The following is a 24275-nucleotide window of genomic DNA, read 5'->3' on the forward strand; positions in this document are numbered from 1 at the left end:
GCAACATTTAAATATTAAGTTTTTAAATAAACTGTAAATGCAAAGGAAATTGGAGGGTAATAATTAAGTTGGTATCTTCAGATTGATTCTTGGGAGCAGTGCAAGTTATTCAATATAGTACGGATAGTGGGTGCCCTCAATAAAATTTACAAAAACTCTAACCATCCCATTTAAATTAAAATGTTGATTGTTTTATATTTGTTGTGAATTCAATAAAATCTCAGCATTTGTATATTTGTTTGATGAATGCTGTTGGTGTCATTTTGTATATTGTTTTGAAGTTCTAATCACTAAAATGGCTTAGGCTGGGGTCCTCAGCTTCCTGCAAAGATTTAGTGGGGGTGCCTGGGTTCCAGTAATGGTTAAGTGGGGGTCCCACACAACTGCCTTAGTATAAACCACTGTAGATCCATGCACTGATCAGTGTTTCAAATTAATTTAGACATTCAACGAAAAACAGGTTTTCTTAGTTTTATTTATGCACATTTCTCTTAAAAACATCTGCAGCAATAACATACAGAGCTCCAAGTGGCAGATAATTATTTACAAAGCAGGTAGACTGAAGTGTTCAACGTTTGCAAACTGGGTGTTCTGCAATGCTGCAACGCATGCAAGTTATCAAAGTTTACACTCATAAATTAGAACATCTGCAATTGAAAACTATACATAATATACAAAACATTGCGTGTCATACCATCCAATTTGCCACAGGAAGATCTTAACTAAAACTTTGCTACAGCACACCATCAAGACGTACAAGTAGCAACTGAGCTATTCACGTACTGGGCCTTTATACTGGAGTCCATCAAAATATAACAATGTTTTCCTTGGAAATACAGCAGTTGGAAAAGTTTAGTTTGTCAGCTAGATAAAGTTTACGCACAGAACATAAACAAAGAAAGAGGTGCCAACACTGTGCACATATTGACTCTTTGAAAGAGGACTTTGCTTTGAGAAAAGTAATAAAATTAACAGTTTATTAAAAACACAGGCTAGTTTGGGACCTGATTCCTCTATAAGATGGCACAAGAGAAGGGTTTACCGCATGATTAAGATTCAACGGAAAGGAAATTGTAAACCTTTGACATTCAAGCTTAAGAATTACACCTCACATTGAAAATCTGCAGACTTGACATAAACCCAATATCTTTAAATCACTTAAAAGAACCTTGTTGAGAAGCAAGATATATCCTCCAACATGAGAATGAGTTGATCACGCAAGGAAGAATACCAACAAGTGGGAACAAGGAATGACGCACCTCCTTCAGTTAAAAAAAATATTTATAATATATCTACTGTACTGGCTTTTAGCCAATTGTAATTCCGTTCATTGTCAATGAATACTTTGTAAAATGGTATGACCAATAACGAATAAAAGTCTTAAAATGCTCTTAACTACCAGAACAATGGAGATCAACCACCCAGTGCTCTTATGTGCCAAAATCCTTTATGTAGAACCTTCATGGGGTGGGGACGTCCACCGGGTTTGTAGGTGTCTCATCACACAATTTGTCAAGCCGCTAAGTTTTTCCTGCATTTCGAACAGGAGGCTGCCAGAATGGTGGCTCAGTTCTTCTGGAGTTAGCTGCAAAGCAAGAGCATCAATTTGGGCCATGAGGTCTGTAGATGGAGTCCTATCTGTAAGTAATGAGGCGGATTCCAACAAGTCTAGAAAGAAAGTAAAATGGCATTAACAAACTTAAGAATTACACATTTACAAAACAAATTAGATTCAGCATAATAAAACATTGTTAAATAGCATTTTTATGGCAAAGAAACAAATGTTAGGTCAGTATAAACAGGTAAAACTTAACTGTGCTCCAAGCTTCGGAATAAATTCCCATTGCTAGTAAGGTGGATCAGTGTACAGTTTTAGATTATATGGATGCAAAAAGTGAATTCCAGTTAACCAAGAAAGGACTCATGTCAGTGTACATATATTGAAAAGGTACAGTGACCCATGCCAACAGTGGGGAATAGAGTGTATGGTTAGGAAGACACAAAGATTGGTCTATCCACAAAAAAAACACAGACCTTAAGCAATCAGTGGTGGCTTAAGGAGGGGGTTTAATGAATGGGGAAAAGGGGCGGGCTCACACATGCACACTTGCTGACTTACACCCATGCATTCAAAAACACACATACAGATTCACAGCACACACTCACAGGGGTAAAGGAGAGCGCCAGGCCGAGTGGAGCGCCGCCAGGGCCGAGTGTCGTAGAGTGGAGCACAAAGTTGAGTAGTGTGCCGTAGAATGGCATGGAGTTGCGCAGAGAGTCAAAGTGGAGTAGTGGCCTGGAGTAGTGTTTAATGGAGTAGAGTGGCCTAGACTGAAGTGACAAAGCACAGTAGATTGGAGTAGAGTGGAGAGGCATAGAATGCATTGGTTTTGAGTAAAGCGGAAGAGTGCAGTGGTGTAGAGTGGCGCAGAGTAGATTGTAGTGGTGTTGAGTTCAATGGCGTAGAGTGGAGTTGGCGCAGAGTGAAGTATAGTGGTGTAGAGTAGACTGGTGCAGGGTAGAGTTGTGGAGTGGTGCAGGGAAGAATGCAGAGGTGTGAATAACAGAGTGGAGTTGCATACTGCAGTGCAGTGGTACAAAAAGCGCTGGAAGCTGCAGATTATTACAGAGTCCAACATGGGACTGAGGAGGCGTATACGGTGGATGCACATCAGAGACGTTGGCAGAGTTACAGGGCGATCTGCAGTTCGTCGGGGACACAAGAGTACCATTTCAGGGAGCACAGCAAGGGTGCTCTATGCCAAAACTTGGGAGTCTTTACAGCAGGACCAGAGGATGCAAGCAACAGCATTCCATTAGTCCTTTGGGAGGTGGAAAGCCTGAGCAACCGGGGGCTTGCCTGGTGACGCTCTGCCCTTCAAAAGGCACGTGTTCTACTTTGGACTGGTAGTCCATGATCTGTAAGGAAGGAAAACTCTCCAACTGAAACTGAGGCACGGAATGGGCTGGCCCACGGTGCCGGTTGGCTCAACAGGTAGGTCGGCAGCTTAGGTACTTTGAGCTGCCTGCCCCTGCATCACCCAGAAGTCACACCATTTATCATATTTCATTTTATAAATAAACCTGCTGCAAAACACTTTCCAAACAATGTGTTGCCAGAGTTATTTCATCATTGTCACAGTCAATGAGCAATGTTCCTGGAGAGGGTTGCCAATATCAGCGCTACACAGTAAATAAGGTTGGGGAAGGGACAAATATACAAAGCCAATGGTCACCAATGAGCAAAATGCATTCCCAGGGAAGCTTTCCGAATGTCTAAGAGGACGTTAGCAAACCAGACACTGTGCGGTCTGGTAGGCTTTGACCTAAAAACAAAAACTAAGCCAGTGAAGCTCTGCATAGCCCTAAGCTTCACATCACAAAAGCATCACGACTGCTCTACAATCCGCCAAGGAGTATAATGTTGGGCAGTGTCTACAATCACCACCTTTGATGTGGACAGGTCTGTTGCCGCATGGTATCCAAAGCGGGCATCCATGGCCAGGAGCACAGGGGAATCACACAAGGTGAGGGCTAGCATGGCTGAAATACCATTTTCTACTGTTCGCCTCGGTCGCTGGGAAAAAGTTTAAGGCTGGAACCCCATTCCCTCAAAAAAAAAAAAAAAAGTGTGGAGTTCCAAATCTGTGTGAGAAGGCATGGACAGAAAAAGAAACATCTGAGAGGGGGTGGGGGGGGGGGGGGGGGGTGTTGCTTATATGCCGCTCTGCTCTGTCACTTCCAAGGTGGATCAAGACCAACGCTGAGCCGTACGACGTCACATTGCAGCATGCTGAAGCACTGCTGTAAAAAGGTCTGGCTCAAGTCTGGCAACTAGGGAATATTCTCAAGGTGAGGAACGTGCATCCATAGGGAATACCTGCAGCACCAAAGTTATATAATTTGAAAATTTGTAAAGCCTTGCCATGTTTAACAGTGGACATTAGAAAGGCTAAAATAACCTCTCTAAAACTAAACATTTGTAATTAAACATTTCATGGCTTGATAAAGAGATTGTTTTAATTTAACAGCTTGGAAGTGAATACCTGCTCCAGATTACAGTGAAAGATGTATTCAATGTCAAAGGAAGAAAATAACTACAATCCTGAGACAAATCCCAATGCAAGTTACATGTATGCAAGAAACACTTAACTTTAACCGAAAGCAGGCGTACACTGTGATTACATACTAATATGTTTTAGATTAGATAACAGCAATTCAGACGAAGTAGCTTACGAGCCAAGTCGGTACTTGCTAATACAGGATATGTAACTTGGCTACCACTACAAAGGTTTTCAAAACAGTTGGTAACTTTACAACTTTAAGACGTGATAATTCAACTCCTAACAGAGCTATGTACAATTGTGCAGTTAATACCTGGTCCAAGAGGGTAATCTGGTGGAGAGGTTTTATCATCAAACATTTGCTTATCTGCTTCCTCAAGTGCAACAAATTCATCAAATCCACGAGTTTTCATCTGCAACAGAAGATAAAACAATGTATGTTCAACATCCTGTTCAAGCTTACTTCAAATTATAGGATTACATTCTTAGCAATTGTATCGAAATATTCATCATATCTATCAAAGTTAAAGAGTCTTTCATGCACGTTCTTTAGAAAATCAACGCAGGTTGCATAATGAGCTAAATCTAAATATTGTTTTCTCGCACCGGTCTCACAATGCAAATTACACTCTACAGGCAAAACAGGATGCCATCAATTGTTCCTCAACTCAAGTTTGATAACTACTGGCAAAAAATATATGAAAAATCCTGGATCAGGATCACCATGGAGGGGAAGGCCAGGGTGAAAGCCAGTACGAACCATCGATTATAGTTAAGAAAAAACAACTGGTACCGAAAATAGTGAAAATTTACTTGTTTTGATGCAATCCTTATAAAGTCACTAAATGGGACAATGAGGCAAACAAATGACTGTGCAAGAAAATAGGGCAATCTTAAAAATGCAAGTGAACACATTAGATAAGAAATTAAAAGTTGTATTTTAGAGCTGGAGAGCTACTGGAGGATTTGATTTGATTTTGGGTTTTATAAAGCTCGCGAATGCCCATTGGCGTCTTGGCGCTGAGTGACACTAGAACCTGCTTCCTCGGGGCCTGGTTCGAAGACTTGTGGGAACAGGGGTCGGCGGTGCCTCCAGACTTTGTTTGCCTCACAGCCTGACTAATCTTTTCCATTGTCGGGGGATCAAACTGGAAAGAGCCCGACTTAGTCTGGGGGATCTGGTGGTCTCCATGGTTCTGAAGGACTCGTAGACACTCACCACTTGTCTACGAAAAACTGGCCCAGGGTGTCACAAAACTCAGAACTGATTTCTGGGGGAGCCAAATTGTCCTCCTTGGTTAGTTTTTTTACAACAGCAAAGAGTTCCTTACTCGCATTTCATTTTTTGCTTCCTCTATCTTATGTGTGTAATATTTACTTTTTTCCCTTAATATCAGTTTTTTAAAAGTGGCCAGTGAGGATTTATATTACTCTCTTGCTTCTGGCTCATACTTTGTCCTCCATAACCGTTCTTCTTTCCTGCATATTTTCTTTTGGGTTCTTAACTCAATTGTAAACCAAGGGTGGGAAGGTGATTTCCTTTTTACTAAATTTCTACTACTATGTACTGCTACTAACGTTGCCGCTTTTATCCAGCTTGTAATTCGTGTGGCGGCTATACTGCAGTCTTTGTTGAAGTCTGGTATGGAGTTTGACAGGTGATCCTCTAGCAGTGTGGTATTGATTTTGGACCAATTACGGACGTCTGTGTTTGACTACAGAGGGTTTTTTTAATTAATGGATTTCCTGTATTAATAGCGAAAATTATTAGCTTGTGGTCGGACCATGTCACCGGGAGTATGTCTAGTAGAGAGACGTTTTTGTTGGAAGTAAAAATCCAGTCTAGTGTATGGCCTGCCTTGTGGGTGCTTTGTGCAACTATCTGAGTCATGTCTACCGTAGCCATGACCTCTTTCAGTGTCAGTATCTCCTGGTCAGTGCTCCTTTCTATGTGAAGGTTGAAGTCTCTCAACACCGTGGAATCTGCTTTGTACACACCTGACCTCCAGGTAAGGGCCCAATAATTTAATTAGGGAAGTTGTCCCTTTAGGGGGTCTAAATGAGGAGACCTCTAAACGTCTCATTGTTAGTTAAGTTTGATTGGAACGACAACATTTCACAGTCCGGGTTACTGTCCTCAATGTGTCCTAAAGTCTTTAGGGTACTCCTATGAATGATAGCCAAGCACCCCCCTCTTTTTCCCATCCTGTCTGCTCTAAATAAGGAATACGCCACAGGAATTGCTAGAGCTAGGTCACTGTTAGATGCTTCATCTGCCCATGTCTGAAAAAGGACAGGTTATGTGATTCGATGTGTTCCGCGGTTTCTGCATTATGTTTCACGAGAGACCGTGTGTTAATTAATCCTGCCCTGAAAACTCTAGGTGGTGTTATCTTGTGCGGGGATCCTTCCCCAGTCCACCCTTTGTTGCTACACCCATTCAGGGATAAACTGGGTTAAAAACATAGCTTGCACCAATAGTAGTATGTTGTTGCTGTAAGGGGTCCAGTGTTGCCCACTGGAGAGCACAACCGTTATCACCACTATCTGCGACTATTGTGAAGTTGTTAAATTACTGTCAGAGACATGAGCTTACAAGCTGCAAGACTAATGCATTCAAAATAATCTCACACTATATAGCCAATTCAATGGTAGAGAAAGTAATTTACTGTGTAAAAAATGCTGCATAGTTTGCTCAAATGTGAGAGATAAATCCACAGTGGTAGGGTCTCCGCTTCACACCAGCATACACGTTCAGGAGAGGAAACAAATGTTCCTGCCGGTTTGTGGGATGTGGTAATTGAGGTTTTGAAAACACTGGGTTGCTGAAACAGAGGTCTGTGCAGCAGGTTTCTCTCTATATAGGAGGGCAGCTAATTCAGATTTTTGAGAATTTTAGTGGGGACATGATGGGACGGGTGAACACTCAAATGCATGTTTTGAGAATTTGCTTTGGAAAACACCCAATCACCATTTTGGAGTGACGACATGCATTACTGAGTGTCCAGGCTTGAAAACTTCCCTAAAGGCTCCAGATTAGAGGCCCTGTTGGATGCAGAGTTAGGATCGCCATTACTAACGTTTTGCCTACAACTATTGGATATTGGTGCACTTGGGAAAAGGGGGAAAAAAGCGACAAACGTCTGTGGTAAGCTAAGCATGCGTACTCAAAATAGTAGAGGTTCAGAATTTCAATCCCAATGTGTGGTACCAGTCTCAGCGGCAGATGTTTGTAAATTACGAAAGTAGGAACACAGGACTAGGAGCCAAGATGAAGGGGGCCAAGCAGAGCAAGTTTATCTATGGCAAAAACAAAGGGAGGACCCGAAGCCAATAACAGCATATTATGAATCATGAATTCTATGCAGGCAAGAGGGCGCTTAAGGCTCAGTCAAATGCCAGGTCCATTGCAGATGGTGGAACACCTAGGTTACAAAACGTTCTAACAATCCAGGTGGTAAGTCCAGCTATTGACACTAAGGTTATGGGTGAGACACTGGCAGATGACCTGCATGTTGAAAATTATCAGGAATTTAGTAATACTCTGATCGATAAATTGCAGCAATGGCCACTTTACTACCAAAAATAAAAACAAAAAAACATGTTTTGTGCCATTATCAATGTGAACCCCCAAATACATAGCTGGATTCTGACCCACCCCCTAAATTGCAGTGACTGGTGACCGGATAGATGCACTGGAACCAAGCTAGGGTCATAATGTCTTAAACACTACCATCAATTTGGAGGGCCTGGTCTCAGCTAAGTTCTGCCAGTGTTTGCCTATAGAAGTGACAGCACTTGTTTTTAAGCACCAGCTTTAATTTCAAAGCGGCCAGATAGGAGACAACTTACCACATTGTGATGCTGATTTTCCTTTGAGCAAAGTAGATTGGTTTGTAAATGCCACCTTTTGGAAAATACTTAGTGCCAATTTCTCATGTGCATTTAACGCTCCTCAGTTTTTAGGGTGACTACCAATAAGTCTTGTTAGATGGAAAGTTAGTGGATGACACTGGCATTCATTATTGCTGGTGCAGGCAATAGATAAATAATTTCAGCACCTTATTTAAATATAAAGTCCCCATTGGCACTTGGGGTATGTCTTAAGGAGCACAAAGATGTGAGGCACAGTTACTGGATTCTGAAAATTCATTTAACTGTTGGATTGGACTTCCGGTACAGCAATAGAACTGCATGAACCTTATTTCTAGTATATCAAACAGTGGAACTACTGTACAGCAAAGCTGTGAAAACAGGGAGTGTTCGAAAAGTGGAAATATCAAAAGGAACTCAGTAGGGTTGGCCACTACACCCCTGTTATTACTCTGTTATTTGACGTCTGAAATTGTAACCATCCAACAATATATCTGTCCTACAGTGGAATCCAGAAATTCAGAGTGTGTGGTTGATCTACTAATCGAAGCAAATCCATTGTTCTAATAATTGGGAAGAGGTTGACAAATATGAGTCCGTCTCAGGCAATGTGTTCTTGTAGGACTTATCCGAATGTCCAGATGACTGCCTATGATTGATGGCTCCATAACCAATCCAGAGACTTTCCGATCGACTGGGATCAAGACCATTGAGGAGCCGCACGTCGAGCAGCAAACAGCTTGAGGAATCGCAACAATCGACAGAAGTCTTGGCGTTCTGGTCGCTTTCAAGGCTCCAGAGACAGATTAAGTGCGGATCAGTCACTGACATTTGTTGTTGACAGGCACCCCGGGGTTTGAATTTAGCCTTCATTGCAGACATCCCTGCCACACGAGGGCATGTCTGATTTCCACTTGGTCTCAGATCTTTCAGCTTGCCTCCAAGAAGAATGGCTTCCCTCTCCTTATAGGCATTTTCTGGCAAAACAAAAATAAGAGGGAAAGCACACACCACAGACCTCGTGTGGATTTGTTGTAGTTTTTATCCTCACAAACTAGGGTCGTCTGGCAAATAGGCATGCCGTTTTGGATAGAAAAATCTCAGAAATGCAAAGCTCATTTCCTAGTCTCTAAAGATGCAGAGTGAAAATGACAAATGAGATTTTGAGAGAATGTTCTCTCGGAAAAAAGTGTGAAAACATCTAGAGCAGGGGTACTCATAGTACGGCCCGCGGGCCGCTGGCGGCCCAGCAAGCCTTTCCTGGCGGCCCGCGGACCTTGCACACATCGTACCAGTGTTGAACTTTTTTTTTTTTTTTAAAGAGTGTCTGCAAAGTGCAAACACAAGATGCAGCAGCGCGCATCGGAGACTCTGCTGCTCTGTGGGGGCCGGCTGGGCGATAGTTAGAGTGGAAACAGCAGGGGCGCTAAGAGGTGAACAACACAGCCTCATTAACATGCTAATGGTCTTTTAAAGACCTGTTAACGCGCTCGGTGTGGCTGTGTGTGTGCTCCGAAGCTGTCTCGGCCCGGGAAGAAACAGAGGCAGGGTGATAATGCAGAGGGAGGGAAAGGGAGAGGGAGGAAAAGAATGGGAGACCGGGTGAGGGAGTGAGCGAGGGAAGGAGGTGTATACTCCCTGCAACATACTGCTAGAATGGGTATTGGGTCATTTATTTAAAAAACATGTTAATAATCAGCTACAAGAACATGTGGGCAAGTCCTCGCTGCCTGTCCCTTAAATCGAGAGTTTTAGTTAGACCAGGGCTGTTAAGTATAACAGATAATCTCCACCAGTCACTAAAAGGAGAATACCTTGATATTGTAGTTTTCTGTGACCTGTCTGCAGCCTTAGAACCGGTTGATCATTTGCAGCAGTTGAAAAGACTGCAGGAAGTGAGGGACGGAGGGGCGTGGTCTCTTTGGCATGGTTACGCTCTCTGACTGTTTGGGCCACCACAGTTCGATTAGGGAAGTACTAATCACTGGCCAAAAAGTTAACTCACGAGGTGCCCAAGGACTCAGTCGGATGACCTTGCTTATCCGCCCCTTAGCTTTTCCTCTTTAACAGAGTCTTTGTCTGCCAATAAGGAGACACCCAAATGATGATACTTTAAACACAGGCTGTAGACAGCTAGAAACATTGACCAACAGGGATGTTAATTTCTGGATGAATAATAATCGCCTCCACCTTAATCTGGACAAAAAACATGTCATATTCTTTGTTAACGGGGGAAAGTTGGGGAGTTTGCCGACTACTACAGGTATAACGCATTTTATGAGCAACCAACGTGGGATTCCCCACTAACAAGAAGAAACCACAGATCGGATCAGTATGCAAAAAAAAAAATGTTTCTACTTATATCTCTGTAGGATACAAGCCACGTCTGCCACTTATTATTGACATCCGAGTACATTCCAAGCTTCACTACACCAACTCTTGGATCTGGAAGATTCCAACAAAATGCAACTATATTTTCTTTGCCATGTGAATGGGCACCTCGTTTATTGTTATTTTTAGATGTGACCTTGTTATGTTTTACGGGCCTACTCAGAGAGCTGAGTGAGGGAGGGAAAGGGAGACAGAGTGAGGGAGTGAGAGAGGGAAAGGGAGACAGAGGGAGGGGGACAGAGTATGGGAGAGTGAGAGAGGGAGGGAGAGTGAGGGAGGGAGACAGAGAGAAAGAGCGAGAGAGAGAGAGATGTGTGTATCCCGGGTCTGGTGGCTCAGTGGACGAAGGTGTCCGCTGCAGGGACCAGTTATCAACCTCATGGTCAGTTGTTGTTTTTGTTGCTCTAGCCCCGCCCCCTCCCCCACTGACCCCGCCCCTACTGGTGCCGCCCTCGGACACAAACCACAGTGTAAATTTGGCCCCCGAGAGAAAGTTTGTGAGTACCCATGATCTAGAGTGTTCTATGGATACCTGATAAGAAGCCAGAAAAAAGAACCAACTCTTTGCGGCAACTGCCAGCAGAAGGCATCATAGATAGTGGAAGCTCCTGAAGCCTTAAAAAGGTGGCGCATATTTACAGCTCTTAGTTCAAGCCTGTCAGATTGAGTTCTCAATGCTAATGTTTTCCAGTGCAGACATTTACATATGTGTTGTAATGCAATCTGAGAAAATCTGGTTTCTAAGGTTTTTGAAGACCGAAACAGCTGCAGCATTAAATATGTGATAAAAATATCACTCGATAGAACATGCATAAATACGCTCAGAGATGAGACCATGACAAAAAGCACTCTATGGGACACGATATACATTCATGATCCCCTACAGCAAATAGGACATTGCGGTTGGTCCACATCTACGGTACATTTACGTTAGCAAAGAGGCAGGGCAATATTAGTTTCCAGATTAACAAAAGGTGAAAACAGTTTGAACTTTAATACTGCAAAACACAGTTCATTGTGTCAAACATTTTGGCTGCTATAATTATAACGACAGTACGAATATTTGATTAAAATGGCTTTACCTGCTGCTCATGGAACACCCGAAGAGCTTTTTTAACTGTTGAGATTTTAGGTGAACGAATTGGGAGAGTTTTGATTTCAGTGACAGTAAGTGTACTCAGGTCACCGATTGTCTTAATATTCTTTGCTCTTATGAGCTGTCCAAGACCTCTTGCCCTAAAAAGGAAAGGAAAGGAAAGAATATAATCAACAAGCTTTGTATCAACTGCAGTATCTGATATCTACTAGAAGCATTTATATTGGAAAAGCGAATAATAGGAAAGGTAAAATCTGAAATTGAATGGTAAAGTCAGAAAATAAATTACGAAACAAATTATATACAAAATTAGGACAAATATGGCCTTGTTTTATAGCCTACGCATACATTATAGCAATGACCTTTTATTTGGACAGATTAACAATGAAGAGATTAGGAACATTGGCATGAGGTTTTGCTCTGTATTGCACACAGTGGAGGAAATCTTGTAGTATCCATTATCAGAAAGAATAAAGAGGCAAGAAACTGCAGTTAGAGACATTTTTGTAAAAACATTAAGACTGCTCAGAGGATGAAAATCCGTGAATGACTGCATAAAAGGGAGTTTTATTCACCTAGAAATAAAATAAATATGGTGTCCTTACCACATATTCGAAGTAATTTGAGGTAAAATGACGTCAACTGGTGTTGTGCAGTTTATAAGTGCAGGGTAAACGCTTTCTTTAGGAGAGGGCAGAGATTCCTTAGTCATTTCAGTAATCTGACAAAAAAGGCACAAAAAAAGTTGTTAACATAAAAAAGAAAAAAATCTTTTCAGTTAACTATACATTCCACAACAGCTTGACTTGAATTAGCAAATCTCAAATGTTAAAAGATCACAATACATCATACCAAACACTTCTTCGAGCTCTTCGGTCCTAGGCTACGTGATCCAGGAGAAATAAATCCTTTGGTTGGAGTGGTAATAAGCTGTAAAAGAAACAAGTGATTTTAGTTTGTTGGAGACAAATATGTTCTCTTTTTAGTCACCCACTTTGAATTATTTTTATCCCAATAGCAATAGAGTAGCTTTCAAGTGATCTGTAGTATTTTTCAAAGAACAAAGGGAGAGAATATGGATGGCTTCATATAACACAATACGAGTGAAAATTGCAGAAAACCGTAATTTTTTATTAACTAAAATGTCTGATTGCTGTACTCCTTTCTTCTATGTTACGATTCTCGTAAATACCTAGACGCAGAGCAAGTTTTTAAAGCAACATGGGAAGCAACTTTGCAGGTACCCCTCTTTGGTGGGGTTCCCTTATACATATGCCCCTACACGGGCTCAACAATTTGCAATGTTTTAATATTATGGGGCTGTGTATGGTAATTGGTATTTTTATTACAGCATATACGTGTTATTGGTATGCAATGCGCTTGTTTTTTGACTAAGTGTTATTTATGCATGTTTTATCGTTTTTTGAACCTCTTCATTTTTTTAAAAAAGTGTACAATTTTGGTGTTTAGTTCATAGTCTTTCATACTCTTTTGAGGGGTGAGGCAGGATAAAAAACATTAGGAGGGTGTTGCCCAACGTGAAAAAGCATCACTTTAGGTCAAAATGCTACCCTGGTTCTAAACAGTTTGTCTGGAATAAAAGTGGTGTAGGGCAGCTGCACCAAAAGAGCCTGGTGCTCACTCATGAGACTAGTTTAAGTAATCGTAATAAGGAAGATTGCATTGAGAGTCAGGAGAGACTATGAGCAGCTGCACGCTAACTTGAGGTAGTACCCATGAGGAACATCAAGATCAAACAAAGAACCCACTGTGGCATCACATATGGCTTGGGAACGTACATGTATACAAAACTTTTACATAAGGACAGCTGGGGCAAAAAACAAACCCGCAAGGGTGAACAAATAACCTTTAAAGCTGTATAATGCAAGAACTTGCTGGCCCAAAACCAAAAAAAAAACAACTGACAGTGTGGCTTATCTGTGCTGCAAACACCATACCAGGACACATTTGTCCCAGTGCTTAGTGTAAATAGTCTTCATAGCAAGATGCCTGGCCAAAAAGATGACATCCACGAACTCAGGAGATCGATCGAATGCAGTCAGCTGCTGTTGCACAAAAGACACACTTGGAAATGTAGATTGCACAGGTTCAGGTACAGAACCCTGCACTGCTTTTGTGACAGAAGATCCTTCAGAAGTGGTATCTGATTAAAGGTCAGATGCTTAGATCTAGAGGATCCGGATAGCACACACTTCAATCCGTCAGAAGGTTTGCAGTCATCGGGAGGTTGTCTCGGACGGACCGGTGAGCCCACCTTCAACGATCTTTGTTGAAGTTAGGGAAAGCAAGCATCCCCAACCACTGAATGGACGGTGACCTCTGCCACTACTTTTATGAACACCTGAGTGGTGCTGGATAGGCCGAAGAGGAGCGCAATAAACAATGCTCCTGGTCTACCTTGAACGGCAGGTAATGTCTTTGGGACTACAAGGCAAGCTCATGAAAGCAAGCGTCCTGCAGCTCCAAAAGTATCTATGCAGTCATACGGATCCAAGGCAGACAGAATTTAGGACTGTGTTGACCGTCTGAATTTTTCCTTCTGCAGATATGCATTCAGAGAGGGAAGATCAAAATTAGGACAAATGCCTGCCCTCCTTCAGCACGATGAAATAGCAGAATTAACAACCCACCCCTAATTCCAAAGCAGCACCATTTTGATGGCTTCTTTGGCGGGAAGGGTCTGCACATCTTGGAGTAAATAGATAGGTGCTCTTGTGAAAACCGCATTGATGTGGGAGGAAGGACCCGTGGGTCAGAAAGAAATGAGGGGGCATTACACTTCTGGAAGACCTGGGGTTCTCATCTGGTGGATGTGATGGGACTGCCACTCATATAACAAAAAAACCCAAAACAAAACCGTCTGATTCGGTAGCGCACAGGATGGCTGAGCTGCATTAAGGGCCAACTAAAGTGGATTGGAAGATGATGCAGCAGGGTTGGTCTTCCCTGGTCAAGTGAGTCTCTTGCAAGATAGTAGGAGCAGGAGAGACCCTCAAGAATTAAAGCAATCTTTCTCACCTCACTTTTACTTCGACCGTTTACATTCCAGGACAGTACTGTTATAGGAACAACCTTATCTCTGCATTTCATCCCCCTATAAGATAGTAGTTATACCCGCGTCTATGGCATATATTGATACTGGGGCAACTGAGGTGGTTGAGGCCATTTATTTTTTCATTTTTTCCCTCAAATGCTCCCCACCCGGTGCCCTTACCCCCACCTGTGGAGAACCCGCTCTAGCTCCCTCATGGTCTAAAGCCTTAGGACACCTCACACCTGGAGGGCACACACATCAAATACATAAGCACAATAAACTTCCAAGAAACTGCAGAACCAATACTGTGCAGAGGAGAGCATGAACTCTGGTACTGGGGAGCTTGATTGTCCCAACGTTATTGCGGTTTTTCTTCTACATGAAGTTATACGTCTAATGACATTTTTAACTTATCTGGGAGGGGGGAAAAGGGTTCAGACAGCAATATAACTGTGCTTTGAAACCCATTTGTTATTTGTCCAAGAGTTATCTATTCATGCATTGTTAGCTTTTAATATGCAATTGTGTATACTACGGTGCATTTTCTTAATTTAAAAAAGTTATTCTACGTGATGAACAAGGGAATTCTGTGTTCATTATTTATTAAATCGTGTGCTGCAGAAGTAAACAATCTAGATAGGCTACATATTGCAGATTCCATGCACTAACGGCTAAAGTGGTCGACCTCGAAGCTGGAACAGGGTTCGAGTCTCAGCAGTGACGCTCCACATCCTGTGATTCTGGACACATCACTTAATCTCCCCGTGCCTAACAAAATTATTGTGTCCATCTGTAATGCAACTGGTGCTCATGTAAAGTGCTCGAATACCTTCGGATCAAGTTTGCACTATGTATACTCTGAGAAAAATATGTACGAGGCCAGGCAGTAATTAGAAATGCACATAAACAAAATGGAATCCACTCAGGTAGTGGTAGTGGTCCTCATTACGTGCCCATGCAACATGGAGTACGTGGGCATGACCACCCGAGCAGTGAAGACCAGAATAAATGAACATAAGAGCAACGTGAGGTGCAGAAAATCAACCACAAAAATGGCAGCACATTTTTTGGAGGCGCAACATTGTGTCAATGAACTGCACTGGACTGTCATCGAACAGCTACCCACCGATGTTGGACTATTCGAGAAGGAGCAGAGGTGGGTCTTCCGTCTTGGCACAGATACCACCGGACTCGATGACTCCATCCCATGGGGCCAGTTGCGATGACTTATAGGCTCACTAGTCTTGTTTCCAACCAAGAACCCCTATTTTTAGGCACTAGCTAACCCTGACTCACCCCCATAATTTTATCGCTTTCTTAACCCACAATTGACATGCTAATGTTTGTGATTATTTGCCCCTACATAAAATATCGACATATGTAGGAGCTTGCCACACTGCAGATTCCAGCGTAATGTCAGTTGAGTCAGCTCACACTGAGTAAAAATTCCCAATACCTGTATGGTACTGTTTAAGGCGGTTTAATAGACCAAAATCAGGTCTTACACTCTTTTACAGGGTTAAACCTTCGGAGTTAGCACCTATACAACCTCCGTCTGATTGTGTGCAACAATCCAGGGTTTCTACCCATTACACATGCGCAGCTGCATCGCGCAGCATCACGCACGCGCTACATATTCGGGATAGTGTCTACGTTATGTTCACTACTCCCTCGCACATGCGCATAGGAAGGGGAACGCCCAAGACATCCGCGCAGAACCGGCAAATCAATCTACGGATACACTCCTTCGGGCATGATCCGTTTTGAATTAAGCAGTAATTGAACTCATAATTTGTAGTATATAAGGGGGCAAGTCTATCACACGGCATTACGTCGGAACCGCGTTGAGGGGAAGGCAGCCTACCGGGTCTTGCTGAAACCATGAGTTTGGTGCTTAGAGAACAAGGGAATGATGTCTACATTATCCGTGAGTAGTACCAACAAAAACCTGAATTGAGCTTTGATATCCTTTAATTATGCCGCATTGAGCAGGAAGACAACCCCCAATACCACGCAAAGGCTCATGAGGCCATCCAGCCTTAGTATATAAGTAAGCATTGTTAAAACCAATCATCTTCCTCCTTAAATCCAACTACTAAGGAGAAGAATAGGACCCCTTCATTTAAATGTGTGCGTCTTTGTCTTCGTGTGTGTCCTTGTCCTTTTTCTATTCAGGGTTCTAGACCTCAACTGGTCCTATACTACCCTTTGTCTTGAACAGGTCATTTTTCCCTGGTCAAAAGCTACGTCCTATTGTCATGGTATGATTTATTTTGCTTTGTCTCTTTACAGGTCTTGTTCTATGAAGGCCAATTGGGCGCAACAGACTAATATATTTGAAACACTATTAGGAACATTACACCTATAGTTTTTGTAGAGTTCACTTTTACACCACATGTGAGTAAGGTGAGGAGAGTTGTGCATATCCTCGTCCTGAAAGTTTTTACACTCCGAAACATGTTGACGCACTTTGAGGTTGATGTACCTTAATACACAGTAACAACCTCACTCTGCCCCCTTTTTAACGATACCAGCTGAGGGCTTAATACATTTTATTTTCCATCCTACGAGCCAACCATCACATTTCACCACCTCACCACTCACACTTATTTTCCCTACACACACCAACAAATAGTACACTCCAAGTGCTCCTACGTAGTCGAGAGTCGTAGCACGCCGCATCCCATAGAGAGGTGCAAAGACCCCAATGATGAAGCATGACACCAAGTGGCATATTGGTGTGTGAGGGGTATTCAAAACAACACTGTGCTCCCCACCATTGTAGGGACCACTACCACTACCTGAGTGGATTCCATTATATGTAAATTGTCAGGGGAGACCGAATCCACTTTCCCTCTCTCCTTTGTTAGACATTAGTAATTAGAAATGAACATCATGCACAATCATTTTTGCCATGACAACCGCTCCCCCACCTCACAAACAAGGATGAAGCAGAGTGAAGTTAAAGAAGCCTCAATAAAAATAAAGAATTACAAATTGCACTCATTACAGGAATATTAATCGGGCAAGAGACTTCTATCCCCTTAATCAACCCCAGTCTCATACCCCACCAGAATCTTAAGTGAGAAAACCAGGCCTAACTAGCATACAGGTGCGTACACACTTACTTGCACTTTCACCTAGACAGCATGCAGGGCACATGAAGACTGGAGTGGTGGGGAGTGGACTAGCGACAGCACTGTTAAAACAAGCAACTCTTACAACCTTATTCTAAAGTCCATCCACTGTGACCTCACACCTGCGAAGGTTCCACAGCAAACATCACAATGGGATGGGTCACTGTACCACTTCCTGCCCTCGCCCTTAAAGGCTCGGCTCAAGCGACTGTTCACTAAGGCTTGACCAAACTGACCGGTCACTTGACGTTTGGCTCAACACACAAAAGGCATGGGGCGTGGTCCAAATGGCTACCTTCTAGATCAAAAGAAATTGGAATGAGTCTTAAATAAGTCACAGAAGAGGACTTGCTTTTAACACTGTACTACACTGTGAACTACTTTGAGGAAAGGCCAATCACGAGCAGCATACATTAACTTGTTCAGCCCATCTGCCTGCACCATCCAAATTCTAACTAGACTAGTGGCACCGAAAAGGGGGGTGAAACTGGGTGAGCTTGTTATCTGCACATGGAACCCTGCCATAGTGTCAGTAAAAATCAGTAGCCTCCATCTAATGTGGGAGAATCTACTTCATATAAAGGATTTATATATACAGTTTCCTGCCCTCAGTGGACCGGATTGATAATCTTTAATGTAACTCTGTAGAAAAGTTAACATGCAGTAGCTCTTCTAAATGAGAAAGCAGCGTCCATTTTATTCTATAACACAAAAGCAAAGTATTTCTCTAGGCAGATGCTAGAAGATAGAATAATGAAGATAAATCAACACTACAAAAGGACAAGATACAAAAACCCTATTAGAGCAGTACAATAATACACTTATCCTCCCATAATCCAATACCAAAAACGGCTAATTGCGTGTGTGCTACTTTCGAGTAAACTTTACAGTCTGTTGGCACAACTACGGGATTATCCCGACTTGCATGTACACAAGCAAACCAGATTTAAATGCACGAGGATGAATCCAGTGTGGGGTTGTGAAGGGACTGACAGTTTCTAAGCAGATTAATCATGCAAACCAATGTGTGCTGGCCAAAGCAGAAACCAAGGATTGCTTAGCATGGTGTGGTTTGCTTAGGTTTGTGCATAACTCGTTTTATGAATGCAATTGGAAGAAATGCGTTACTTACCTGTAACTGCAGTTATCCAGTATTGGTGTCTTTCATAGATTCACATGCCTGAATCATTCCCCGTCGTAGAGACGGGAGTCTCCGATATATAGAAAAGCAATGTCCTATAGACATACATAGAGAGAAGTAGGCCTAAGGGTCCCACCTTAGTAGCCTACCTATGTCCTTTTGTAAAAATGACCAAACTCTAGAAGAGAGCCAATCAGATAACACCTCCCTCTAGAACCTTCCTGTCAGGAGCCTCAGTCTCTCAGATTTTCGTATGCACCAAGCTAGGTAGGCATAGCACTGATAGAGAGATAGGTGAGTCCTTCCGGGGGAGGCGGGAGGGTTGCATGTGAATCTATGAAAGACACCAATACTGGATAACTGCAGTTACAGGTAAGTAACATTTCTTATCCAGTGTTAGGGGTGTCTTTCATAGATTCACATGCCTGAATCAGAGTAGCAAGCAATACATTGTGCACATTTCTGGTGGAATAACATATACAAGTCATCCAATAATACACATCATACAATTATGGAAAATCGATATCCATTAACCAGAAAGAGTATAATAGAATGTGCATACCAGCAAAGGATGGAGGGATAGAGGAAGGTTCACCATACGAAAGAAATGGCGTTACACTGCTTGTCCCACAGACGTATCCTTCATCAGCTCTGTATCCAGGCAGTAGTGCCTGGTGAAGGTATGCGGCGACTTCCAAGTTGCCGCTCTGCAGATATCCAGAACTGGCACCCCTGCAAACAGTGCCGCAGAAGTGGACACGGCTCTTGTAGAGTGAGCTCTGACTTTTGCTGGCAATGGCCGTCCAGCTTTGTCATGACAAAAGGCAATTGCCGAAGATATCCATCTTGAAATACTTTGTTTTGAAAGTGGCATACCCTTCCGTGGTCTACTGAAGGCTATGAATAGCTGAGTGGACTTCCTAAAATTGTTAGTTTTGTCCATATAAAACTTCAGACACCTCCTAAGATCCAATGAGTGCAGAGATCTTTCGGCTGCAGTGCTGGGATTTGGGAAAAAAAGACTTGAGGATCACTGGCTCATTTAAGTGTAAGTCCGACGGGACTTTAGGAATGAACCGAGGATTAGTTCAGAGAACCACTCGGTCATCCTTAAACTGCATGAAAGGGTCTTGTATGGAAAGAGCCTGCTATTCACTGACCCTCCTTGCTCATGTAAGTGCAAGTAGAAGGGCTGTCTTCCATGGAAGAAATTTGATTTCCGCCTTATGGATGGGTTCAAAAGGGTGTTTCATCAATTGGTTAAGAACTACATTGAGATGCCATGCTGGTGGAATTATTTGTGGCAGTGGAAAGGATCTGTAAAGTCCCTTGAGGAACTGTTTTATCAGTCTATTGGACCAGAGGGAGGGTCCTTTCAATGTTCTTTTAAATCTTGAAATTGCAGCCAGATGTACTCTAATGGATGCATGGGCCAAGCCAGACTGCGACAGATGTAGCAGATAGGGTAATATTTGTTCCGGAGAGGTGCGGAAGGGGCGTAGACCGTTGTCCGCACACCATATACAAAAACGTTTCCACTTCAGGGAATAGATCTTGTTAGTACTGTCCGCTCTTGCCTTGGCTAGGACGTCTTTACACTCCTGCGGAATGCTCAGTTTACTGAACTCTCGGTACTCAGGAGCCAAGCCGGTAACCTGAGAGATTTTAGATCCGGATGTTGAACCTGCTTGTTGCTCATCGTGAGCAGAGACGGATGTTGAAGCAGGCGGATTGGCGTATGCAGTGAGAGGCGATGAAGGTCCGTGAACCAGTGCTGTCTCGGCCAGAATGGGGCAATCAGAATCTGAGTGCAAGGCTCTGCCTTCATCTTCCTGAGGACCCTGGGGATCATTGGAAATGGCGGAAATGCGTACGCAAATACGTTGCGCCATGCGTTGGAAAATGCATTTCCGAGGGACCTTGACTGGGGATGCCAACTTGCGTAGTTTTGGCATTTGGCGTTCTCCCTGGTCGCAAACAGGTCGATCTGCGGTGTTCCCCACACCAAAAAGATGTAAGCTACCATTTCCATGTAGAGTTCCCATTCGTGGGATAGAGACCTCTGCCTGCTCAGTGCATCTACTATGACGTTGTCCTTGCCTGGGACGTACTCCACTTTTAATGAGATGTTGTGGAGAACAAGCCAATTCCAGATCTTCTGCGATTCGCGAGATAGTGTGAGCGAACGCGTCCCTCCCTGTTTGTTCAAGTAGTGCATCGTCGTTGTGTTGTCGGTCCTGACGAGCACTGGGGAGTTCTTGATCCATGGTATGAAAGCCTGCAGGGCTAGGAAAACTGCTCTCAACTCTAGGAGGTTGATATGAAGCTGTTTTTCCTGGTTTGTCCACTTGCCACTGATCTAATTCCTGAAGGACTGCTCCCCAACCCTCCAGAGAAGCATCCGTTATTACGTGTGGAGCTGCAGGGAGCAGAAACGGCAACCCTTGTGAAAGGTTCTTGAGCGGCCTCCACCACTGCAGTGCCTTGGTTATTTGCTGTGTGATTGCAATGCGGTCCTCGAAAGATCCCGAGCATTGAGTCCATTGTCTGGACAGAGCCTCTTGCAGCAGACGCATCCTGAGGCGACTGTGCGGTATAAGCAGGATGCACGAGAACATCATCCCTAAGAGGAGGGCGTGGCTTGGACGCCGATCGGGATGGCGGCGTGAGCTCGCAGCTCCGCGCGGAATCCCGCTAATTCTCCTGTTTTCGGGACCCTAGGCGACCCGAAGACGACGTTCCTGCCCTCTGAAGTGTAAGGGGACAGCTGGGCGCAATCGGTGAGTCGCTGGGGGACTGCTGGCCCCGAGAAGACCGAGAGAAGAGGCTACCGAGGTGTTGCCGAGGGTGAGAAGAAGATGGCGGCGAGGAGGTCGGACGGTCCCGAACTTCGGCCCTGAACCAAGTTGTCGCCGAGTGACAAAAGATCCTGCACTTGGCTGCCCGAGGCACTAGGATTGGCGGTGCTGTGTACTGAGACCAGGGGTCGCTGACCTGATTCACCCAGGAGCTCGGGGACCCTCGTTGGCCACCGCCCTGAGACTTATCCTCCCCCCCTCAGGCCGGAGGGGGGTGACGGAACGGAGCCCGTCCACCTGGCCATTGTTCCTGAGAGCGTCGGCGGGGACATTGCGCTGCCTGGTGCCCGGAGACCGGCACGGAACCACGGGCGCAATCGCAAAACGGGCGACAGGACTTGTGACGCAGCACCCTGGCATGGCGGCGATCGGAGGGCCGATGCCCGGGAGTCGCGAGGAGGACCCGGCGACATCAACTCGGCTGAGTGAGAGTCCCTCCCCGGAGCTTGATCAGGAACAGCGGCTGAACCGGCGTTTGGATGCCATCCTTGATGCGATCACCTCCACTAAGGAAGCATTGCACAATGACATTGCCCAAGTGGCCACGGGCCTGGGGCTGCTACGCGCGGATCACGCGAAGCTGGCGGACAGGGTCAAGGACCATGACCAGCTGTTGCTGGACCTGAAGCCATCGGTGGTGACCGCGGAGCACAGGATCACGGACATTTTGGCCCGACTGGACTCACTGGAACGGAGGGCGGAGGATGCCGAAGGCCGCAATAGACGGAACAACGTGCGGGTCGTAGGCCTGCCGGAACGGATTGAGGGGGAGGATGCGGTGGCCTACATGGAGAACTGGTTCCGCACTGTGGTGGCACCGGAGGGGCTTACTCCTTTTTTCACTCTGGAGCGAGCTCACCGGGTGCCTGCTCGCCCGCCGGGGCTTGGCCGCCCCCCCCCGACCGATGGTGGTGCGGCTCCTCCACTACAAGGACCGGGATCTTCTCATCCAGCGGGCCAGGGACTCGGGCCCGTATGAGGTGGAGAACAGTAGGGTAACGACCTTCCCGGATTACACTCAAGCGGTCCAAAAGAACAGGGCATCGTTCCTCGCTGTGAAGAAGGAGCTCAGGGAGGAAGGCATCCAGTACTCCTTGCTCTACCTGGCCAAGCTGCGGATCATTATGGACGGCACTACGCACTTCTTCCAGACTCCGGACGAAGTTTGGCAATGGCTCGAGTCGTATAGAGCGGGGACGGACAGATCACACCAAAGTAGGCGAGACCAACCCAAGCAGCCCCGGGTGAGGCAGTCACAACGCATCAGATCCCGCAACAGGCGCCAGCGGGAGAAACGGGAGGCTCAAATGGCGGCGGAGAAGAGGGATGCGCTCGCAGCGACGGCGGCCATTACAGGGTCGCAACAGGACAGTGAACGGGCAGGAACGGACTCGGGAGGGGAAGGCAGCAGAACAGGAGAGGAACTTTCAGAGGCGGAAAGCTTGAAGGGGCCGATAGTGACCCCACAGACATCGGATGGTATTTTCTGCGGCTGAGATAGAACTGGGACTAGATCGGGACTTCATGGTAGGGTGATATCCTGGTGATGGAGGGTGGGTTGCCGGGAGGGGGAGCTGTGTGCTTTGGAGGGGATGAAGGTGCGGGGTGCGGGCTCCGCTAGCTGGGGTCGGCGGCGACTCACCCCCCTTGGGCCCTTAAGGTCGACTGTGGTGGAGACCACAGGGTAAGAGTGTGAGAAGTTGGTTCAAGGTTTGGATGGGGGCGGCCATTGGGTTCGTGTGCTCTGTCCTGGGGAGTGGGGTTTGGGAAGTGTTTCAGTTTTGGGAATGTTCGGGGGGGGGGGGCAATTGCAATGGGGGGGCCATGGACCTTTGTTATTTGATTCGGACTGTACGAAGTTGGAATGGGGACATTACCTAACCTGAAATGCCTAACGTGGAATGTCCGGGGGCTGCGGACCATGGTGAAACGTCACAAAGTACATGCATATCTGGTACGCAGGGGGGTTCAGATTGCTATGCTCCAGGAGACTCATCTCACCAAAAAAAGAGTGCGCTGCCTTGCAGAAAAGATGGCGGGGCCAGGTGTTTGGCACCACTTACTCAGCGTATGCCAGGGGGGTGTTGATCTGGGTGAGGGCGGGGATACCCTTTCAAGTGCTGAATCAAGTAGTAGATCCGGATGGCAGGTTTGTGGCGGTGGAGGGGAGGTTATATGGACGGGATGTGGTTTTCTGCTGTGTCTATGCACCGAACACTGACCAAGGCCGATACTTTGATAGTCTCTCGGGGTCCTTGGCCTCTTTCCTGGCGGGTCCGATAGTGTTAGGGGGGGGACTTCAACTCGATTACGGATGTTGCTCTGGACAGGTCCCATCCCCCCCTAGTAGACTCTCCAGTGCGCAGGCTGGCCGCGCACAGGAAGGACTGGCAGGAACGATGGGGGTTGCTGGATGTCTGGAGGGAGCGGCACAGGGGAACCAGGGATTGTTCCTTTTATTCCGCTCTCCATGATCTACATGTCAGGATCGATTCGGTGCTTTGCGGGGGATCCCTGGCCCCATTGATTACCCATGCGGAGTACCTGGCTAGGACTATATCCGACCATAACCCCTTATTGGTGCACATTCAGTGGCAGAGAGAGCGCTCAGTGATACCAACATGGCGGCTTCGGCCGGAGACGCTAGAGGACTCTGTGTT

At 45.1% G+C, this 24275-nt stretch overlaps 1 protein-coding gene across 2 annotated transcripts in view; it reads right to left on the bottom strand.

Moving 5' to 3' along the window:
• Nucleotides 1-455: 455 nt before the first annotated feature.
• Nucleotides 456-24275, bottom strand: part of RIF1 (replication timing regulatory factor 1) — a 424226-nt gene continuing 400406 nt past the window's right edge. For both annotated transcript variants that reach the window (XM_086957241.1, XM_086957240.1), the window contains 5 exons: nt 12277-12354; nt 12030-12145; nt 11411-11564; nt 4378-4477; nt 456-1668 (listed from right to left, as the gene is read on the bottom strand). In XM_086957241.1, the coding sequence (XP_086813367.1) occupies nt 1448-1668; nt 4378-4477; nt 11411-11564; nt 12030-12145; nt 12277-12354 (669 nt within the window). In that variant the 3' untranslated portion in view covers nt 456-1447. The remainder of the gene's footprint in view (nt 1669-4377; nt 4478-11410; nt 11565-12029; nt 12146-12276; nt 12355-24275) is intronic.

The sequence above is a fragment of the Lissotriton vulgaris genome, chromosome 2_1 (genome assembly GCF_964263255.1).
Source record: "Lissotriton vulgaris chromosome 2_1, aLisVul1.2, whole genome shotgun sequence".
Classification (NCBI taxonomy): Eukaryota; Metazoa; Chordata; class Amphibia; order Caudata; family Salamandridae; genus Lissotriton; species Lissotriton vulgaris.